This window comes from Fistularia commersonii, chromosome 2, assembly GCF_037954325.1.
Source record: "Fistularia commersonii isolate RoL2024-O1a breed Wild chromosome 2, RoL_Fcom_v1.0, whole genome shotgun sequence".
In the NCBI taxonomy this organism is placed as follows: domain Eukaryota; kingdom Metazoa; phylum Chordata; class Actinopteri; order Syngnathiformes; family Fistulariidae; genus Fistularia; species Fistularia commersonii.
Genome location: NC_141285.1, coordinates 18778879 through 18799288, shown reverse-complemented (window position 1 = coordinate 18799288; position 20410 = coordinate 18778879). Strand labels below are relative to the sequence as shown.

General features: G+C 40.0%; 1 protein-coding gene across 2 annotated transcripts in view; it reads right to left on the bottom strand.

Moving 5' to 3' along the window:
* Positions 1–2264: 2264 nt before the first annotated feature.
* The window catches only part of adam12b (ADAM metallopeptidase domain 12b), a 75440-nt gene continuing 57294 nt past the window's right edge, over positions 2265–20410 (bottom strand). Inside the window, exons 13-23 of one of the 2 annotated variants that reach the window (XM_086171703.1) lie at positions 19174–19263; positions 18446–18641; positions 18261–18369; positions 17745–17943; positions 15473–15550; positions 12257–12365; positions 11757–11895; positions 11453–11561; positions 7086–7337; positions 4003–4178; positions 2265–2539 (exon numbers count right to left, since the gene is read on the bottom strand). In XM_086171703.1, the coding sequence (XP_086027829.1) occupies positions 2488–2539; positions 4003–4178; positions 7086–7337; positions 11453–11561; positions 11757–11895; positions 12257–12365; positions 15473–15550; positions 17745–17943; positions 18261–18369; positions 18446–18641; positions 19174–19263 (1509 nt within the window). In that variant the 3' untranslated portion in view covers positions 2265–2487. Of the gene's footprint in view, positions 2540–4002; positions 4179–7085; positions 7338–11452; positions 11562–11756; positions 11944–12256; positions 12366–15472; positions 15551–17744; positions 17944–18260; positions 18370–18445; positions 18642–19173; positions 19264–20410 lie in introns of both variants that reach the window. The other variant, XM_086171696.1, reaches the window with a different exon arrangement.

Below are 20410 nucleotides of genomic sequence, written 5' to 3'. Positions count from 1 at the left end.
TACTATCAGACTTTTGTTTTTAATCATTAATATTTCATCATCACATTGGTAACCGACCAATCCTTCCGATATTTCCTAGATCAGTATGTATTTTGATGAATAATTCAATCCGGAAATGTGATTATGAGACACTTGGATTGGAGTGTTAATCTGATACCTATTTTATTTCACAGCAATTATGTAAGGAGATCTTGGCGACTTAAATGGCACATTAAAATAAAGCTGAGGCAAGCACTTTGGTGCTGGTAATAACACGTATAGTGCAATAGGTGGCAGTACCGGATAACGTGGCAATCTGATGCAAAGAATGGGTGAACTGGTTTGTTGGAGCCCTGTAGGTCAGGTGAAGAACTATTCGAATATTAAATAGTAATTTTGCAAATTGGAGAAGTTGGTTATATTACAGTTGCTTATATTGCAGTGAATCCATTCTCATGGAAAAGGATCAATATCGGATTATATAGCAAGTTTGTGAAAGAGTATTAGACTGAATCATCAATGTGTCAATCATCATCAAGGTTATCCAAAAAGAGTGACTCAAACAGTGGACAATTATTCAGGTATAAACTGGAAAAGATTACTTGTAATACTTACACTTTGATGATTTCATACAACCTGCTGAGAGAGTTTCCTGAAAATATACTGGCTCATTCAGAATTGTTTCAAAGTACCGAATAAGGAAGCAGAAGCTGCTCAAAAAAAAAAAAAGAAAAAAGAAATTGTTGGACTCCACTTTAAACCACATTTTTGCAAAATGAAATTGCTTGGAGAGAACAAAACGTCTAGTATATAACTTGCAAAGAAACTTTTATTTGTTTCTGTGATTTCATCAAATTGATCAAGTAAAACATCTCCAGACCAAGCTGTAGGTTCGACTTGAAATCATGTTATCCGTCACCCAGGGTACTTTTATAGGCGTCAAAACATGTCTCATATGTCTGTGCTCGTAAAGAAATAAAGGAGATATGATGGCTGACATAACATATTTACACCTTAAAATGACTTTTTTGAACATGTTGCATTTTTGTAAATAAACGCACTACATTTAGGATTTACACATGTCATAAACACTTAATGACGTGTTGATGGAGCACAATGAAAACGTTTCCAGCTGGAGGAAGTACATCTTCCAGAACAAGTAAAAAGCATTACTTGCACATTTTCTGTACACATATGTAACATAATGACTAACTTCAGCCGTACTGCAGCAGTAAAGAGACGGTGCTGCATGTGGACACACTGCAGAAACAAAATGCATTATTAAAGGCAGCAATACAGTTCTCGAAAACAAAAGCAAACCGCACTATAAACCTCTTGCCAGCATTATCGCTCTTCATAAAAGAGAAGCCACACTAACATGAAGGAAAGTGCAATGCCAAGCTCTTGATATAATGGCTGATGCCGTGAATGCATGAATAATCTTGCACTTCAAGGAAAAAAAACAACAACGTACAAATGCAAAAAAAGAACCTTATAAGGGGAGAGAAAAAAAAAAAGGATCACCGGGTCAAACCGGTAAAAATTTTGCTGGACGCAAGCGTTGTGAAGAAGCTTTGCAAGCTCACAGTGCTGAAGTCACCCCACTTGGCTAAGCACACTGGGGACCAAAGGAGCGTAAATGTTTAACGCAAACATCAGAATCGTGCTGAATTATGTCGGTGAAGCTCTGTGGGAAACAATTGGTCTGCCACCCGGCATAGTTGTGGATGCATCTACTGCTCAAATGCTTCCCAGCAAAAGTGACTTCATATGGGATCTGAAGAATCTCACAAAATAAAAATCATCTAGTCAGACTGGCCATGATAAGAAATGCTGTCTGACTGCCTTGTTCAGCTTAGTCCACTTAGCATGTTCATATAGATTTTTAATTCATGAGCACTGAGACACACGTACATGTTATTACACTATATTTAAAGGACAAAATATCTGATTAAAATCCATCAGATTGTGAAGTCATGTCTGCGATTCACAAAATCATAAATACAATAGAAACCAAATAAACAATAAAAAATAGAATAAATAGCCAGGCTATATGGACTCAAAAGTTGTACTGACTTGTCCACCTCCCTTTACTTAAAAAAAACAATACATGGGCTGTAATTATTCAAGCCACTTCACAGCTTGCAAAATGAAAAAAATAACAAACTCCAATAAAACATACATTTCAGCATTTTGTTTGAGGAAAAGTATAAAATTCATAAAAATCTGCAAAAAGAAATACCTCAAACAACATCTTGTTACTTTGTTGAGGGGAGGGATGGGGGTGGGGGCTCTGCATCAGAGTTCTGTGTGCATGAACTGGTATTACCAAAAGTCAAACAGGTAAACAGTTCATTGGTACCTGAGCAAGGAAAACAAAGCGTAGCACCTAGATGTGATGTTAGCCCCATCTAACAAGAAAACTCCGACTGTCCCAGAGTCTCGTTGAATAGTGCAAATCGGGAATGCCAGGAGATGACTCTCTAAACCACCATGATGTTGAGGGTTTCAGCAGTCCTTGTTAGTCTTTGGTGGTCTGTAGGGCAACACTGGCACAGGTCTGGAATACAAATAAGAATAGGATTAAATTATGTTATTAAGTCAGAAATACTCTATGTTGTAATTCTTGTAAAGCTCTATTAAAAAACTTGGATAAGGAATTCAACCAAAATGATAGAAATCAGGATTTTTTGTCCTTTTGTGTGTTGTTGTTCAACCAATAGCCATGCCTCTTTTCTGAAATCACTTGTTCACAGCGACATAAGCACATTCACAACAAGTCCAAGTTCAAATATGAAGTACTTCTACTTGACCAGCTCTTATTTAATTTATATTTGCAGAAGGATGTGTTGCACTTCATGATCCTATACATTTGCGTGACAGCTGTGGTTCATCTGCCTTCCTGTATGGTGAATATCTCAAATGGGAAACATTTGGTGTTTCTTTATTGGTTGGGAAAATTATGTTGTCATATAACTAGAATCATGATGTTGACCTCAATGTCATTGCCATGGTAACATTATTCCAAATCATTGGGTATACAATACATAAGGTTGCACCAAGTAATCATACCATTGATAAAAGTATACTTTAGCGATGATATTACTAACTTTTCCTTGTGTTTTGAATGCAGGACTTTTTCTTGCAGTGTAATGTGGCCACGTGTTATTAATACTTTTACCAAAGTACTGCCAGTGTTCAAAAATAATCAACTAAATTAGCTGTGAGTGGTTTCACGAGAATGCTATGGAATAGTTCCACATGAAAACCGCTCATATTAAAGTGTGCGGATTATCCTTAGCATCAGGGTGACAGGACATTTTTTGTGTGTAATTATTCTGCATTTTTGGCCCTACAAGAAAGCCATTGTATCCCAATATAACACTTATCCAGGTGTATAAAGAGCATGATATATAAAAAAGAAAATGTATTGGGTTTAGTTTCGAGCAAACTGTTTGTTGATTCAGGTTTTAGTTTGTTTTATTCAGCATATTTTTTTATGTCCATTTTGCTTACTGTATATAAATGTGACGGTGCAATTAACATACCGGCTTCCAGTCTGTGTGAGTGCCCAAGTCCCCTTAATAAAAAAAAAGTCATGACTGTGACTGCAGTAAGTCAAACCGACAATCAAAGGTCGATTAACACAGGGGGGGATCCGAGCTTCATTTTATCGGAAGCAGTGAGATAAGTCAGTCACACAAGTGTTCGCACAGAGCAAATACTGTAAATGGGTTTTGACATAACAGAAAACGCTTCGGCTCTTTATCTGAGATTTGCTCGTATAAGATTTATTCCCGATATAAAGGGAAAGCTGTGTGGATACATGTAACTACTTACCCTACAATCTCTCTGCAATATTAAACAAAGTGCTCGAAACTATCGACGATATAGAAATGGAATGACTTGAGAATCTAGTTAATGACGATATTCCCCAGTAGAGGCATTTACGGGATATGCCCGTCTCATCCCTGATAAGGGAGAATATCAATTTGATGCCAACATTTGCTACATTATACTAACCTGCTGGGCAATGGGATGGAGGGCGGAGGTCGGGGCACAGTGGGGATGGGGATGGGCAGAGGTCCGTTTCCAGGAATGTGGACGCCAGGCAGTGGTACGCCGTGACCGAGCCGGGAGCTTCTTCCTAGTGGATCTGCTGGAAGGGGTTTTTGGGGTGGACTAGGTTTATCCAGATCCTTAGGGTGAAAGAAAAGGGACATCATTGGAAATCGAGTAATCGGGGCACATTTTAGTCCAAAAAACTTCATCCTCAAATGTTGAGTTTAGAATTTAACTTTTCATTAAGTTTGTTTGGAAGTGAAACGGATCCCACTCGTCATCTGACTTTGGTTTCTGGAGCACAAGGAATCACGTTATACTTGACTTGTGACACAGAAAAATTAAACCATAAAGTGCGTGACCTTCACAATTGTATGTACAGCAGCTGTCGGCAAGCATGTTTCACTAGAGGGCACTGTGTTATCAGTGTAGCTCGTGAATTCTCATGCCTTACTGGAGATTAATCTCAAACCTCCTGCACCACCTCCGAGGCGCGACCGTGTGCGTGTAGGTCATCAGAGAGAAGTGACATCATGTGTTACTAATCTAGAGCAAGGAGGCCAGTGGGTGATAAACATCTGGTGCCACACACTCACACAAATCTACACCACCTTCCCCCAGCAAGCCAAAACAGAAACACAGAGGCATACATGAAAGGGCTTAGGAGAGCTGTGTGGTTGTAGGCGTTCATGAATGTGGCCGAAGCGTGACCAAGATTGTTACATCCACGTCTGGAGCTAACGTGCTCAGTGGACTGTGACCCACGGGGTCAAGACTTTGCATATTGGATATTTTCAACATGTGTATTTGTGTTTTTGCTCCCCTGTCCAAACACTTTTACGTGCTTTTGTTGTTGAATATTTTCAGCTTTGAGTTCTTTGTTCTATTTAAGTCAAATCTAAAGGTGCCAACAAATATCTGTCTGCTGATTTTATCTGCTGTTACTGAACTATCTTGGACATATCTTTATTAATCTGTGTTTTTGTCAGCGTGAAATCTTTCAAATTGCTATTCCTTCATTCATTTACCCACTCATTGCCTATAGAGAATGGATGAGAAGTTCGGGCAATGGCCCTTGACCCGGCCACAAATCAAATACAGGGCCACACATAGAGACACAACCGTTCATTATTTACACCTACAGACAATTTATAGTCCTAGAATTATGTTTCGGGATTGTGGGAATGCTTGGAGACACTCACACTCAAAAATACACGTTGAAATTTATACCATCTAAAGACCCTTTTGTTGGTCTTTTTTTGAAATCAAATTATTTTACCAGTATCAGTACGTGGAGTTAACCGCCATGGTTACTATAGCAAGAATAAGGATTTCTTCCAAAAAATACAAAATCAAACTGAGGGTTTACATGAGGTTGCAAAACAAATACCGAAAAAATATAAAATGGACAGATGCATCCGCTCACATGCAAGAATAATCCAAAGCACATCTGGCCTCTAAAGCTGATCTTGGTAGAAAACTGCACGCTGTCACTAAAGTCCAGGTGGTGAACCCAAATCTTAATTCGGGATGAAAGATTGCACCTTCCTCTGCGGTTTGAAGAAGATCCACGAGTGCTGTGCCACCGAGTGCCTTGTAAGACCCGACGGAGGAGCTGAAATATGTGTCTTGTCTCACCATTGAAACAAGGCCATTTGTCCCTAAAACGTAAAGCCGATGCTTGTTGCCTCACATTTATAGTGATGCTGTAAGTTAAGGTCTGGGCAATGTTGGAAAAAATATCATCAGGATTTTTAGGGAATTCTTTTTGAGTACATTTATTTGTACTCAAATACTCATTTTTACTCATTTGTACTCATTTATTTTTTATTTATTTTATTGTGATTGATAATTTTTCTGCTTATTTTCTGGTAACTGAGTGAGAAAGTCCAAATTAGGGTTAAGGCAGATTTTGGAGGGAGTTTTAGGTAGGTTTTTGGTTTTTTGAAAGTTTATTGTTGATTTTGAAACAAATTATTGATTGCTTTCAATTTATTCTTTGAATTAATCAGCCTACTGAAGCAGCTATAGCAAACTACTGAGGAGATTATTTATATTTCTGTCAGTATAGATTACCATCATCACAACAATGGCACAGTTCCTTCTGCTGAAGCAGGTTTAAGTAATGACAAGCCATTATTTCGGTTAACATTCTAAGCTTGCGCTGTCGTTTCATGCCCTACCTCCTTTTGAAATATGCAGAACTGGCTCGGTTTCTTAGAAATGACTAAGCCCTAATGGGATGCATTCAGCACAAAAGCAAGGTTTGCCTACACAGAAGTCTTAAGGCATATTGGCAATGACGGCCGGCACGACTGCGTCACGTATTGAAACAAGCTCGTAATGCAATTTTCCTTGCTAATCTTTATTAAATTTTCTTGTGTTTCTGACCTGCACGTGCCACTGGCTGACCTCAAAATTAGGTTGTGGAAGTAAAGATGTATCTGTTGTGTCAGCAGTCTATTTGAAAAAGTAAACAGTCTCAGTTTAAGCCCATCTTCAGTTGGCACACATTCCGAGCTATAATATGAGATATGCCGCTAAAATACAAAACCCACCCGCTGTTGCATGTGTTGTTGTTCAACCGAATGATTATCCTTGGAGGCAATGGATCAATATGCTTCACTCCATGTCCTCCATGCCCCGCTTTTCACATCTGGGATTATGTCACGTCTTTTATTTCGACAAAGCGTGAGTCACTTCACAAAGCTAATGTTCTCTCCTCGTTGAATTGTTACCCAAACAGATCTGAATTTAGATCGATCACAAGGGCAGAAACATACAGTAGATTTATTATCGCCGCTGCATTAGATACCAGTGGCTCAGCAGATTTCAAATCGGGAACTGGATTTCTGGGAGGGGGTGGGGGGTGACCAAGGCGAACAGGCAAGAGAAATACATTGAGTCTAGTTTACTTCCATGCTTGCAGTACTTGCACTACTTTCTATCAATTTTTATAATAGAATATAGAGTTTGTGAAAAGCAAGTCATATTTTTAAAAATTGTGCTAAACAGAAATCAAATAAATTGTAGTGCCAACAAACCTGGTCCAGTGTGTATGATGGGTGATGGCGCGGCAGACTGAGGAAAGGTGGAACCCTCTCCGCTGAAAGGGAGGAGTGGGCCGGCAGCACCCTGTGGTGGGCAGGGAGGAGAGGCAGGGTGGGCTGGCCAACAGTCAGGGACACCGACATGGGCTCACTGATGTGCAGGGGCTGGTAGAGGGGCATCCGGCGCAGGCTGTGAGAGTAGAATTTGTGTTGGGGAAGGAGAGGCTCCGCGCTCAGAAGCGATGGCTGAAAAGAGAACGGAGAGATATTTTATGATTCTGGAACTTCCAAGAGTTGAAATTGCGAATGAGGTTAAGGAAATTGGAACAAGGCACATCAACACCATTATGAGAGGATGATGGAGTTGAAGCATATTTGATATCTTTTGACAGCGGGAAGGTATTTAACCGTGGCTGCCTTTTGTCATCAATTCTGTTAAGGGGATTTGGTGCGGTGGCTTCAGGATTGGCTCTCTGCTTTTTGCAAGTGATATGGTCACTTTGGCTTCATCCGAACATGAACTCCAGCTCTCACGGGAGTGGTCGGTCCACTCGCAACTGAATTCGCAACCGAATGTGAAGTGGTTGTGATGAAAATCAGCACCTTAAAATCTGAGGCTGTGGTCTTCGGACAGAAAAAAGGTAGAGATTCCCCTCCGAGTTGGGGATGAGCCTAAGTGTTGGGGTTCAAGTGCTGTATCTCGCAGTTTTGTTTACTGGTGAGGGAAACATGGAGTGTGAGATCGGCAGGCCTGCTGTGCAGTTTCTGCGCCTGTCAGTCATAGTGAAAAAGGATTTATCGGTGGACTGACATTGTCACCCTATCTTTGGGGCATGAGCTGTGGCTAGTGACCAAAAGAACAAGTCCATGGATACAAGCCTCCAAAATGAGTTTCCAGAGTAGAGATGATGCTGCTCCTCTAGCATCTAAAGGAGCCAGATTCAGTGGCTTGGGCATCTTGGCAAGGATGCCTCCTGGACACCTCCCTGGTGGACTGTCCCGGGCATGTCCCAGCGGGAGGAGACCCAGGGGAAGACCAGGTATATGCTCATGGTACAATGTCTGGACAAAGTGGAGAGGAAAGTCTGGGTCTCTGCTTCTGCTGATCTGCTTGCAGCCCGACCCAGACAACCGTAAGGATATTGATGGATATCACTAAAGTTCTCTCTGTATCTACCCATTTTTTAAAATTATAATCGATAATACATTTTTCCTTCCGTATGTCTAAAAACCTGTGTGGGGATTCAAAGTTTGACATTTGCAGTTTGTGCCTTTTGTTCAAAAATGGCATTACTGCACTTTGAGGAAGATGGAACTACCTTTCCCGCACATTCGCATTAAGCTCACTTCATGGAAAAATGACTTTGACCCGGGTGAGTAGGTGTTTAATTGTAGTATTATAATGTGAGGCCTACAGTCGCTGATCAAAGAAATGACTTACTGCGCATAAATGTGTTAACTTTGGCTAGTCTTTGTAAACAAATTAATATCCACTCACAACTCTGATAAAAGGTGTCACAATATTATATAACTGGACCCGTCAGGAAATAATGGACAAATCCAGACATGATGTCCTTTCATATCAGTATAACAGGAAGCTATGGAAATGTACATAAAATGTTAGTCGAACTCTTCTTGTCTTGGCAACTGGACTAGCATTTCATCACCTGAAGATGTTTCACCCCTCATCCAAGAGGCTTCGTCAGTTCTAATGACATATGGGGAGTTTCTGAATATAACTGTCAGGCTTTTGGCCGTTTGTGTCTGAGTCCCCCCTGTTCAGAGATGGCTTCTTTTACTCCTCTCTTGAACCATCTGTCTTCTCTGGCCAGAATACGGACATTGCTGTCTTAAAACAATCGGCCCTTGTCCTTCAGGTGTATTTGGACTGCAGAGTCCTGTCCTGAAGTGTTGGCTTCCCTCTGTTGGGCGATCCGTTGTTTAATCTCTCCGATGAAGACGTCATCATAATCCTCAGTGCCAGCATACAAACGTCACTAAAGTCACAAATGTAAAATGCCATACTGGGATTAATACCAAGACAGATTTTCACACATGGACCAGGCCAATCTGCACCCTCCAAACAATCAAGATAGACTCACCACCAGAACCAGTTCCTGGTTACGTCCACATGAGCCTCAGTTCATGTGACCCAATAAATTTTACTCATTTGTTTAGTTTACCTATATTACCTATTTCACATTCCAATCCAGGCAATCCCACTAAATTGCTCTCTTGTTTCAACGGACAACACCCCTATTAGCATAACAAGCCCCCTTACACCTAGTCTCTGCAGATCCACTCTTCCATCTACACAACAAGCCACCATAACCTCGCCCAAAATCCTGGCAGTTATATTTGGAAACTCCCCATGGGTCATTAGAACTGAAGAAGCCTCTCAGATGAGGGGTGAAATGTCTTCAAGTGAAGAAATTAAAGTCCAGTTGCCAAGACAAGAAGATTTTGACAAGAATTCACCATGACCTGGATGACTAAGAACCTTCCCGGACACGTATATGAAATGATTTCTTTATTTTCCTGCTAATTCTCTGCAAAGTTTTGTAAAACTGGAATGTTAAGTCCCTCTGATTTAATTTAATCAAAACCATGAAACAATATGTTGGTTTTGCCTTACTATGTCTAAATGTTGAGAAACATCTGGGTTACCTGGTTATTTCTGACAACATATTGTTTTGAAGTGTGGAAAATATGCAGGTTGAACATGTCGTACAAACATCTGTGTGTAAAAATTTACACTTCAATGTTGTAAACTAAGGAAAAAGGGTTTGAGGAACACAATTTGTGGTTAGATTAAAAAAAAAGTGAATATCAGTTGTAGGTGGTATGATAGTTAAAATTCAGTCATAAAACTGTAAGAATAAATACAAAAAAAATTGTTAAGGCCAGTGTCCGACCACTTCCTGACCAGTTGTTACCCCTCCACTCCAGAGCAACCCAATAACTCCTAAAATGACTAGACAGGATTTGGCAGATGGACAAAACACACACAAATGCACACACGATGATAATAAATTACATATCAGGGCGAGACATCAGTAAACAGCCGAACCGGTCCAAACATAATACTGGACACAAGGTGGTTACACACCATGCAGCACACACTGGATGAGGAGTTGTCATATTTTTTACACTTTACATAAATTTTTACAGCCAGTTTAAATGTGATCCAAATGCACATGCACTTACATCTCAATTTGTCACAGTCATGTAGGTATTGTACTCCCACTCTGTGAAACTAATTTTCAAAAAAACACCTCTGTCACTTAATTACTCTAATAAGAAAAAAAAACAAAAGGATTTTCATCACACACTAATATTGAACAGGCATGAATTGCAACCTCCTGGGTCTCACTTAATAATATGGAGAAAAATCATCATAATCAGTATTTCTTGCAGAGAGCAACTTTGGGGCAGAATCTATTATCTAGCTTTATTGTGTTTAGTTAATAAGCCTGAAAGAAGAACAACTTCAAAATGAGCTTCGGCCGTTGGTTATTTAAGGGGTCTCATGGAAAACATTTATGGAGGGAATCCGAAACAAATGGTCACCGAAAGCAGCGGGGCATTTACCCGAAACATGAGAACATAAATGTTTTAAATATACAATCTTTATGACGTATATTGATGGCTGCACTGCCACACAAAGCTGTGAAATATTGCAGTATTCATCATTTAATTTGTACCCACTTGTCTACATTACAAACTAAAATAATAATAATTTATCCTTTAGTTATCCTTCGTGGGAAAATTTGTTCTCTGCAATTAACCCATCATGGATGAGCCATGAGCGGTAGGCTGCCGTCGACCGGCGCCAGGGGAGCAGTTCAGGGTTCGGTGTCTTGCTCAAGAACACTCCGACACACTAGGAAGAGCCGGGATTCGAACCAGAAATGTTCGGTTCCAAAGACGGTTTACTACCTACGCCGCCCTAAAAGATTTAATTTATCATTTTAAGATGATATATCAGGGTATTTATAAAACTAGTTTACGCTGTCTAAATTGACTAACCCAAATCAGAACATAAACATTACCAGATGGTTTTAGTTGTGTCCTGTACTGCCTGATGTAAAAAAAAACACAAATTCACATTTTCACAGGGATGTTCATTAGCAGAGAAAGACAAAAAGCAAGACATTATGCTTTTGGGGATAAAGCTATCACAGATCTAGCAGTGGAATCCTGTCTCTTTATGTGCGGTGTGAAGCTGAGCGTCAAAGCTTTAATTAAGAGAATGTAAATAAATAGAATATAGTACTTCAAGACTTGGTAAAGGAATTTGAACTGCAGATCTGTGAACCTTGTGTCATGTAAGTAATATTGCAAGGAGGGAAGGGGCTCACCTTATAAATGTTGGCTGTGGACGGTTTGGGAGGAGGCTTGCGCTGAGGCATAGGCCTGCAGATGGACTGTGTCCTCACAGGGCTCGTTGGTCTAGCGGCCTCCACGGATCTATGATCATATCACAAGCAAACAATGGCGAGAATATGTAGTCACATGCAGCCCAAAAGTGTAGGATTTAAAAGCAAATTCAAAATTTAGCTTTCAAAAAAAAAAAAAAAAAAAAAAAAGTCCAGTGTAATTGGGGATTTTTGAGTATCTCAATGCTAAGAATAATATAATTTTGTAGTTTGAAAGATGCATCACCTTAGTTTCTCCAACGTGCTTTTCTTACTGGTGAAGAGGAGGCGCAGCAGAGTCTTCCTCTTCAGAAAAACCAAAACTGTGACAACCAGGAGGCTGATCAGGGTAACCAGGACCGCCACGGTAATGACCACGCTGTCGGCTGATGCCATATATGACAACGCGCACATTATTACACAAACACGCACATCTACAGCACACAACAGTGACAGGACAGACGCAAAGACTGTTACAGCTAAGTCACGGTCGGGAGTTCAAGTTTCACATTCTTCATTCTTTCTATCATGTGAGGACATTCATTTATTGTCTTGTCTGATAACTGAGGACAGTATATTTTACTGCTAGGTGGATTGAGAGTTATATTGTTCTTGGAATGATGTAATGTAATTTCAAAACCATACATACATCAAATAGTGACATCTCAAAAAAGAAATAGTGATGATGCAGGGGGGTAAATGTAATGGAATAGGTTATTTGTTGGTCTACATGGTCATCCAGCATACCTGCCACTCTTGTTGGCCCGCTATCTATGCTTCCTCCGAAACCCGCTTTCTCGCAGAATGGGGGCGCCCAGTGTGCTTCACAGTGGCAGTTTTTCTTGTTATTGCACACCTGAAAAACAAGACATCTTGCATTGGATTGTGTGCAAAATTTACAATGTAATTGCCCCCTTTTTTTTTTTTTTTACTTTAAATAGTTTAAAATAATTTTTTTCACTCATGTCAGCTAAATTACAAATGCAAAATGTTACATCCTCAAAAAAAGTAGGGCGCAAAAATAAACTGGATTACTTTGAAATTGGATTGCTGGGGAGTGACCTGAGGCTAACAGCGCTCAGGGGTGTGCAGTTGCGCACGTGACAGTCGTCCGATAGCCCTGATAGATAACACATGTGCAGAGGAGAGTGTGTCTGCTTTAAAATCCAAGGTTTCTAGTGCAGACGCTTAATCCGGGAGGATTCCCTTCTGAGGTAACGCAATCCGGCTGTTCGTCAAGGGGTGGGGCAAAGGAGTTGTGCAAGTGTCGGGGTGATTTACAATTAGTGCATTCACATGTCTAAACAATTCTACACTATTGCCACCTCCCACCGGTTGATGGGGTTAAGAGGCACTTGGGGATGGAGAAAGGTGGGTGTGATCTGGACTGATTTTTATGGAGATGGGAGGGAGAATGTTACCCCAAGGTGATATTAAGATTTACAAGGCATATGCAATATTTTTTTTAAACAAAGTATGGGCAATGCCAATTATCTCCAATTCACAATGAGCACCAACAACGTTAATGAATATTAATATCAAATGTGTGTATTCATCTGATCATTTTGTAATGCTTTTCAGATGAATATTTACTGCAGAAAGCCACAGAGCAGAGATGGATTACTCATGTGGTGTGCTCATTTGTGGTACAACATAATTAAAATGTGTGTGAGGCTATCTTCGAAGAGGATCAGTGTGAATACACACTGTGACTCATTTTTATTTATTTATTTATTTTTTACTTTACACACACACACACACAAGCACACACAGTATGATCTTAATGTGCTTGCTCAAAGGAACGACTTTATTACGGATCATCTTCCATTTGTTTTGCTGTGGGCACTAGATCTACGCAGTTACATCAAGAAAATGTGATTATAATGGCCAACAATACCAAACATATTTGTTAGATGTGGTCCATTACTGCTGTTGATTATCTGGTCACCTTAATTTGGTTCCAACTGTTTCAAATAAGTATGTTAAGAGTTCACAATTTGTATTTAAAATTTCCTGCTTCAGCTTACCTGTGACTACTAACTGTTAAATCTCTGAGATAGTCTAAAGATTTACATTTGATAGTTGTCATGAGAATTTGCATTTCTGTAAATTAGATACGTCGAGGTGAACAATTCCTCTGATTCTCAGTTCTTAGGTACTCGATCCCCAACCACAAATACTGTACCAAACAAATACAAAAAGTTAAAAAGAGTTACACTTAAAGCAGTTCATATATAACAATTTCCCCCCACTCAGTATAGCTTGAGAATAGCCCCGTCCCACTGCTTAATATGAAAGTTGTTTCCTGCGACGGAAAAAGCAGACTTGTCCTCACCTTTTACAAGACAAAGTTTCCCCATTTTTGCTCATTCAACAAAAAGTTGATTTCCCTTTCCCTGTTCTAGATGAACATTTGCATTTGTATGGAGTATTTATTATTTGGAAACTTTTTCCTCCCACCACTGGCAGTGCAGTGACTTCATATATAAAATGAATAATCAAACCAGATTTGTGGTGAAACTGAAGTAGTTAGGGTGCATATTATACAGCTGTAAATTCCACAAGCAAGGACTTGATAGATCTTTATCCAGCTGGCTAAACCTTTTAACTTAAAGAGTCTACAGCTGCCAGTGTTAGCAGCCACTTGCACAAGCTCTCACACTGCATTTTCATCAGAAGATATGCACTCTCGCTCTTAATTTGATGTAACACAATGTGATGACAACAAGATGTTGCTACATTCTCCTGATATTTTTTTTCGTAGAAATAGCTGTGTAACACGACCATATAAAACCTCGCTTTGCTGAACACAAACAATTACTCCATGGATCTAAATCCCATTATTTCAATTTACTTCTTCGTCTTCTTTCCGCTTTTCCCTTCAGGTGTCGCCACTGCGAATCAACCTTCTCCATCTAACCCCATTCTCTGAATCCTCCTCTCTCATGCCAACTACCTTCATATCCTCTCTCAGTACGTCCATAAATCTTCTATTTGGTCTTCCTCTAGACCTCCTGTCTGGCAGCTACAATTCCAACATCCGTCTACCAGTATATTCGCTATCCCTCCTCTGGACAAGACTGAACCACCTCATTCTAGCTTCTCTGAACTTCTCTCCGAAACATCTAACGTGCTATTCCTCTGATACATTTCCATTAACTAAAAAAAAAAAAAAAAAAAAAAAAATATATATATATATATATATATTAATTATGTAGTGCTGATTTTTTAATTTACTTAATTTTGAATGCACAATGTTGAGCACACATGTTTATATTTCTTGATTGTTAATTGGGTTCAGGCATATTTGAGCTGTTACAGCTGATTGTTAGGATGAATTGTTTTCCCACATAATTCCACCATTATTTGCTACTGAAGTTGCACATGTTGTTGCTCTCATAAGTGTTGTAGTATTTATCAACTCATTCATTATCTATACTTTGCGTTGTAGTGTGCACTCAGGGTTGTGGGTGTCAGCCTATCATTGGATGAGTGGTGGGGTCCATTCTGCATTAAAAATAAAGGGTTGATTTAAGGTCTTCAAATGCTGCATGCTTTTGGACTGTGGAAGAAAACAGAGAATACGGAGGAAATCCACACACACATGGGGGGAGAACTTAGAGACTCCAAACAGAAAGGCCTCAAGCTGACCGAAAGACTTCACTGCAGCTTCTGTCACAGTAAAAACATAAGACCACGGACAACACTTGAAGGGGACCATAAATGATGCCTTTAAATGGGATTGATTTTAACATCGGTTAGATAATGAAGATTGATTGCAGAACTGCAGTAGCTGTCGGAAGTCAGAAGCTGCACTGTAAATAAAGTGTTACTCTGCTAATGTGAGTCATTACAGGACAGAGGCCGCATTCATTTGGTTGAATAAGGAAAAAAAGAAGTGTCACAGTGACACGAGGCGTAATCTAACAACAAATAGTCATCTTCCGGACACGTGCTACTCACCCCGCGTCCATTGCACTTTCCGGAGCAGTTTTGCACACCGAAAACACTGACGTTCTGGCACTGGCGATTCAGACAAACCTGCAAATAAGAGAAATTAAAGATCCGCACACAAAAATGAAAGAAAGAAAATAGCTCTGTGTCAGAGCATGATCCATTCTAATGAGGAATTCGACACAAAAAAATATATTCAGACAAAACAGAACACCTACTGTGCACTTGAGCCAAACAGCTGGTATTTGGTCTTGTTTTATCCCAGATAGCCATGGGATATTTTCTCTTTCGTGTTTAGAGCTATTATTTTGTTTTAAAGTTCCTACACTCAGGTAGATGCTGTGTAGAACCTAGAGACCCGACACTCAGTGCAGTCCAGAAAGACAAAATTGTATAATTCTGCTTCTTATCGTCCATAAAACAGAAACACTGGAAAAAGACAGGTGATCTGCCAATGTAATTATTTAGACAAAGTGGGTATGAGCCCTTATAATCTTCGCTTTGCCAGGTTGGTGAGTAATGTGCTATCACCTTAATGAGCTGGTTGGCATGGGGAATAGAAAACGTTTTTGAAAGGAGAAAAGGCATGTGACAAAGAACCCTCACCGATTTCACGAGGCTATATTCATAAAACACACAAAGCATGAATAGATATTGAGGGCTTTCGCACGTGCACGGTCCATCTCGTAAATTGGAGGGGAATATACGGGCAGAAATGGGTGTTGCTCAGAAACACGCGCTGTGTTTATCTTTTAGGAATTGTCTCCACAGTTGGATAAATAACACATATGCAATAAAAAAACCTCTATTTACTTTTCCTTAAAGGCATTTGCATATTCAGAATTTCCTGTTTGTTTAGTGGGTGAGAGATGGTTATTGGTTACCTCAGGAATTTTTCATGAGGCTGTTGAACGTCTTTGAGGAAAAACAAAATTAAACCAATTCATAGTGTTTATACTCCACAAAATGTCTGGGGGGGGAAATCATTTATGTCATCTCTGAAGCTCCAGTGATTCATAAGTTACATGCAAAGCTGTGCAATGTTTTGAAAAAGGTAATACACAGTGGAAGATATAGTGGCCTGAAAAGTTCCATGACTCTTACGTCACCGCCGCATTTCCTGACTCTGACAGGTTCTAGGAGAGCTTAGACAAGACTGATGATGGATTATCTGGAGTGCCAGGTGATCCGACAGGCAAGATTACTTGGCTCCGCAGGTTTTACTCTCAAGTCTTCCCCTTGAACTTTGCATTGGCATAAGTGGCATGTAGATGTTTTAAAAATGAATGTTTCCATGTTTTATTTATGAATATTAAGGGGTAGAGGAAGGTGGTGACACTCCCTGTAGCACATAAATATTAAATGCACTTGCATGCAGATGGCCCATGTTGCTGCCTGTCCTCTAACCTTACTCATGAACTAGTTGCTTGAATTACTTTGAGTGTGGCTATTTGAGTGAAGCATAGAGATTCATACTAAGTGATGGCAGCTCACACCTTTTAAGTTTTCCATTGGTGATCTAAATATGGCTAGACATCGAGGAAACTCGTATTTCATATGCAGAGGGAAATCTCCATTATGGCCAGCTGACCATCCATGAACTATATTGAAACCATAACCTCAACAGAAATTATCAAGTTGGATGGACTAAATTTACTGAGGCCTGAATTAGTTTCTTTACTGGAACAGTTATTATTGTAGTGATAGTTAAGGTTGTTTTTCATTATGTTTGTGCATGCAAAATTTCCCCGGCAAATAAATGTAAACGATAATAAGAGTCCTTGTCAGCTAGTAATTGCATTGAGTTTAGGCATGGCAGATTTTGCGTAACTTTAATAATTCACAAACAACTTAAGTGAAGATGTGCTCTTTTTGCTGATGGCAACAATTTTCAATTCAGCAATCACGAATAAACCTGATCTCTGGGAAAGGCAACGTCCGGCTTGGCTAAGCGCAGAGCAAAAGCCCAATAGCTCGGCTGATAAAAGAAAGAGGACAAACTCAGAACAAGCCACCGGAAAAACAGTTTGCTTGTGGTGCTGCAGTTGGAACATGTGTTTAAGTTTATGTTGGAGGAGGAAAAAATAAAGGGATACTACATTAGGCCAATACACCTGACAGCCACCTCTATGAAAATTATTACAAGTAGTTGCATCCAAGGGTTATAAATGAAAACTGAAATATTTATGAAAACACACCTAAACTATTACAAGTAAGAAAGTATTACAAAACACTCCCTTCTGTGTTAGAATTAAATGACACTTCTATACTGATCACTCACCATGTCATTTCCGCACTTGGTACCCGCCAGAACCAGTCCAGGGTCAGGCATGTCATCACCCAGGTAAACATGTGTTCCTCGACACAGGATACGCCCACCCTCTTGGAGCGGGATGTTGGTTTCAATAGAAACAGCGTTTGTTCCGATGACAGGCCGATTGGCTCCTCCCTGGCACTGAATTTTTCCGCACTTTGCATCCCTGTATGAAACCCAAGCACACATACACACACTACTTTGAGAGAGATCCACTGCTGTCATCCTCCCATCATTAAAAGAATACTGTCACTTAACATATAGATTGATTATGAACAAGATTACCATCAAATTATAAGGGATTTGTTTTTGTAGACCGTGAAATCAAATTTGACTCATTTCATCCGTGTAAATCTGTCTGACAATCCCACGTTAAATATCACAATGTAATTATGATTTTTAATGACAACATGATGTGAGGGTCTGTTTTGCTGAGCAAGTTTCTTCATACCTCCACTGCTCCCCATGCAGCTGCAGCCTTACCTTGCATCACATTTGGCAAAGGAGCCCTTGGAGTCTTTCCCGCAATTCCCGTATGGATCCCCAGCAGAATTAACTCGCTCAAAGCAGATCCCAGGGGCAGGTTTGGCTCCTAGTTAAAGACAACAACACGAAGATGTGACAAAAATGCAAGTGTCATCAAACTTCCAACTAGCAACTTCCAATACCTGGCCCCCACAGGGTGATGCATTGTTGCTCGTGAGACTGACATATGCCATTGTAGCAGTAGCCCTCCATGTTGTGGCAGGCGTGACCATCATGCAGATAAACATTGGCCGGGCAGTGAGGGTTGGCACCTGTGCAGAACTCTGGCAAGTCACAGGAGTTGCTGGTTTCTCGACACAGGGTGCCAGCTGGTTTGAGCTGTGAAGATATGCAAAAGCTTTGCTGACACTAAAGACTGCAACTTTCTGTTGCAGATATAACCTTGTCCTCATTTGTCCTTTCTAGTGATTGAAAGTTTAACCATAATGTAATTCCGATGTTTCAATACAATGACAAGATAACAAAAGTTACGCATTATAATGGTGGTCAAAGAACAAACATCTTAAGACATACTGGTGGGTACAACAACTGCATTTACTTAAAAAGTGGACACACACCTGACAAATTCAAATTAAATGTTTCCATTGCCATTCCAAATGCACAAATAAATCATTCTGCCCCAAATGTGTTCTACTCTTACTACCTAATGCGTAAAAGATATAGTTGGAAACAAGTGAATTGAGATTTCCAATCACGATCAAGGATCTATTTTTCAGTTTCCAAGACGTTAACAGCGTGTGAAAGTCTCTAAAATGTTTTAGTTCACTTCTTTAGCTACAAGTTGTTGTTTAAATAGAAGATGTATGCATATGAAGGGTAGAACATGTATGTTGCACGACCCAAGTCTTACCCTGCAGTCTACACAGCACTGTCCGTGAGCGCACACAGCTTCTCCCTTGAGTGTGCATGTGGTGGCATTGCAGCATGGATTCATACATTCCTTGGAGAAGTGAGAGATTCAAGCTTGTTAGCGACATTTCGGATATAGACTCTGCACGTGACGCCGGTCAGAGCGAAATTCCTAGCGAAACAGGAGAAAACCACTAAAGGTCCGGAAAGTCCCCCATGCCCTCCCGCTCGATCTGACAAGGATCCTTAGGAGTCACATAAACAGGAGCTTATCTATTCTGAGCTGTGAAATTTCTGTGTAAAGAGCAAAGTGTGATTAGATGACCTTAAAAACGGAGAGCCAAAATTAGAAACTGGATTTTCAACAATTATTACACTAACTGCCATGAAATTAATGTAGGCATTCTGATCTTCCCTCGAGCACCACAAGGCACTCATTTAGAATCAGACATACGGGCGATTCATGGATGGAATATGGCAAAATGTGGTGCAGCTGATCCTGACAAACTTGGGCCTTCGGCAATAATGCTCCAGACTACTAACAGCATAACAGACTCTACTAACAGCATAGCAACAATATACTGATGAGGATTGTTCTTTAAATCTCCAGCTCTCTGTAATGTGCAGATGTAACTGATACCTGGGTCTTACATTGTGTTCCAACTTGTCACTTGTCAAGGTGCAATGAAATGTTTGTGAGCAGAAACCCAAACATATGCATGATGGATACACGGAACCGAGTGAGCCAAGTTTTGTGAGCAGAAAAGCCAAAAAAAGCCCATTTCAGCCTCAAAAGAATCAAACTCTAGTTTGTTTCCTTTGTCATGGGAACCGTTGAGCAGTTTGATAAATAGGTCTTTGACAAGAAATGACATCATGGCGGCAACCTTTCAGCCAGTGTTCACCACATGCAGAGAGTGGAGGAAAAAAAGTGAGATGTAAATAAAACACTTGTACTAGGCTTTTAGGAAGTAGTTTTGAGTGTATGTAAGCAGTGATTACATTGATAAATTCAAGGGAAAGTTGAACTTCAAAGTTTTTTCTTATTTGATGTGTTGATGTACCAGCCCTTGATTGATTCTGGGGGATTATTTACATCACAGTAACAACTATTCTCGTCAGACCTTTTCTTTCAATAATGGCCCCTTTAGTATTGAAGAAACTTTTTGCAGTTCCTATAATCACAACTTACTATATAATATTCAGACACTAAAGGAACCAATGGCCATGGACCTCTG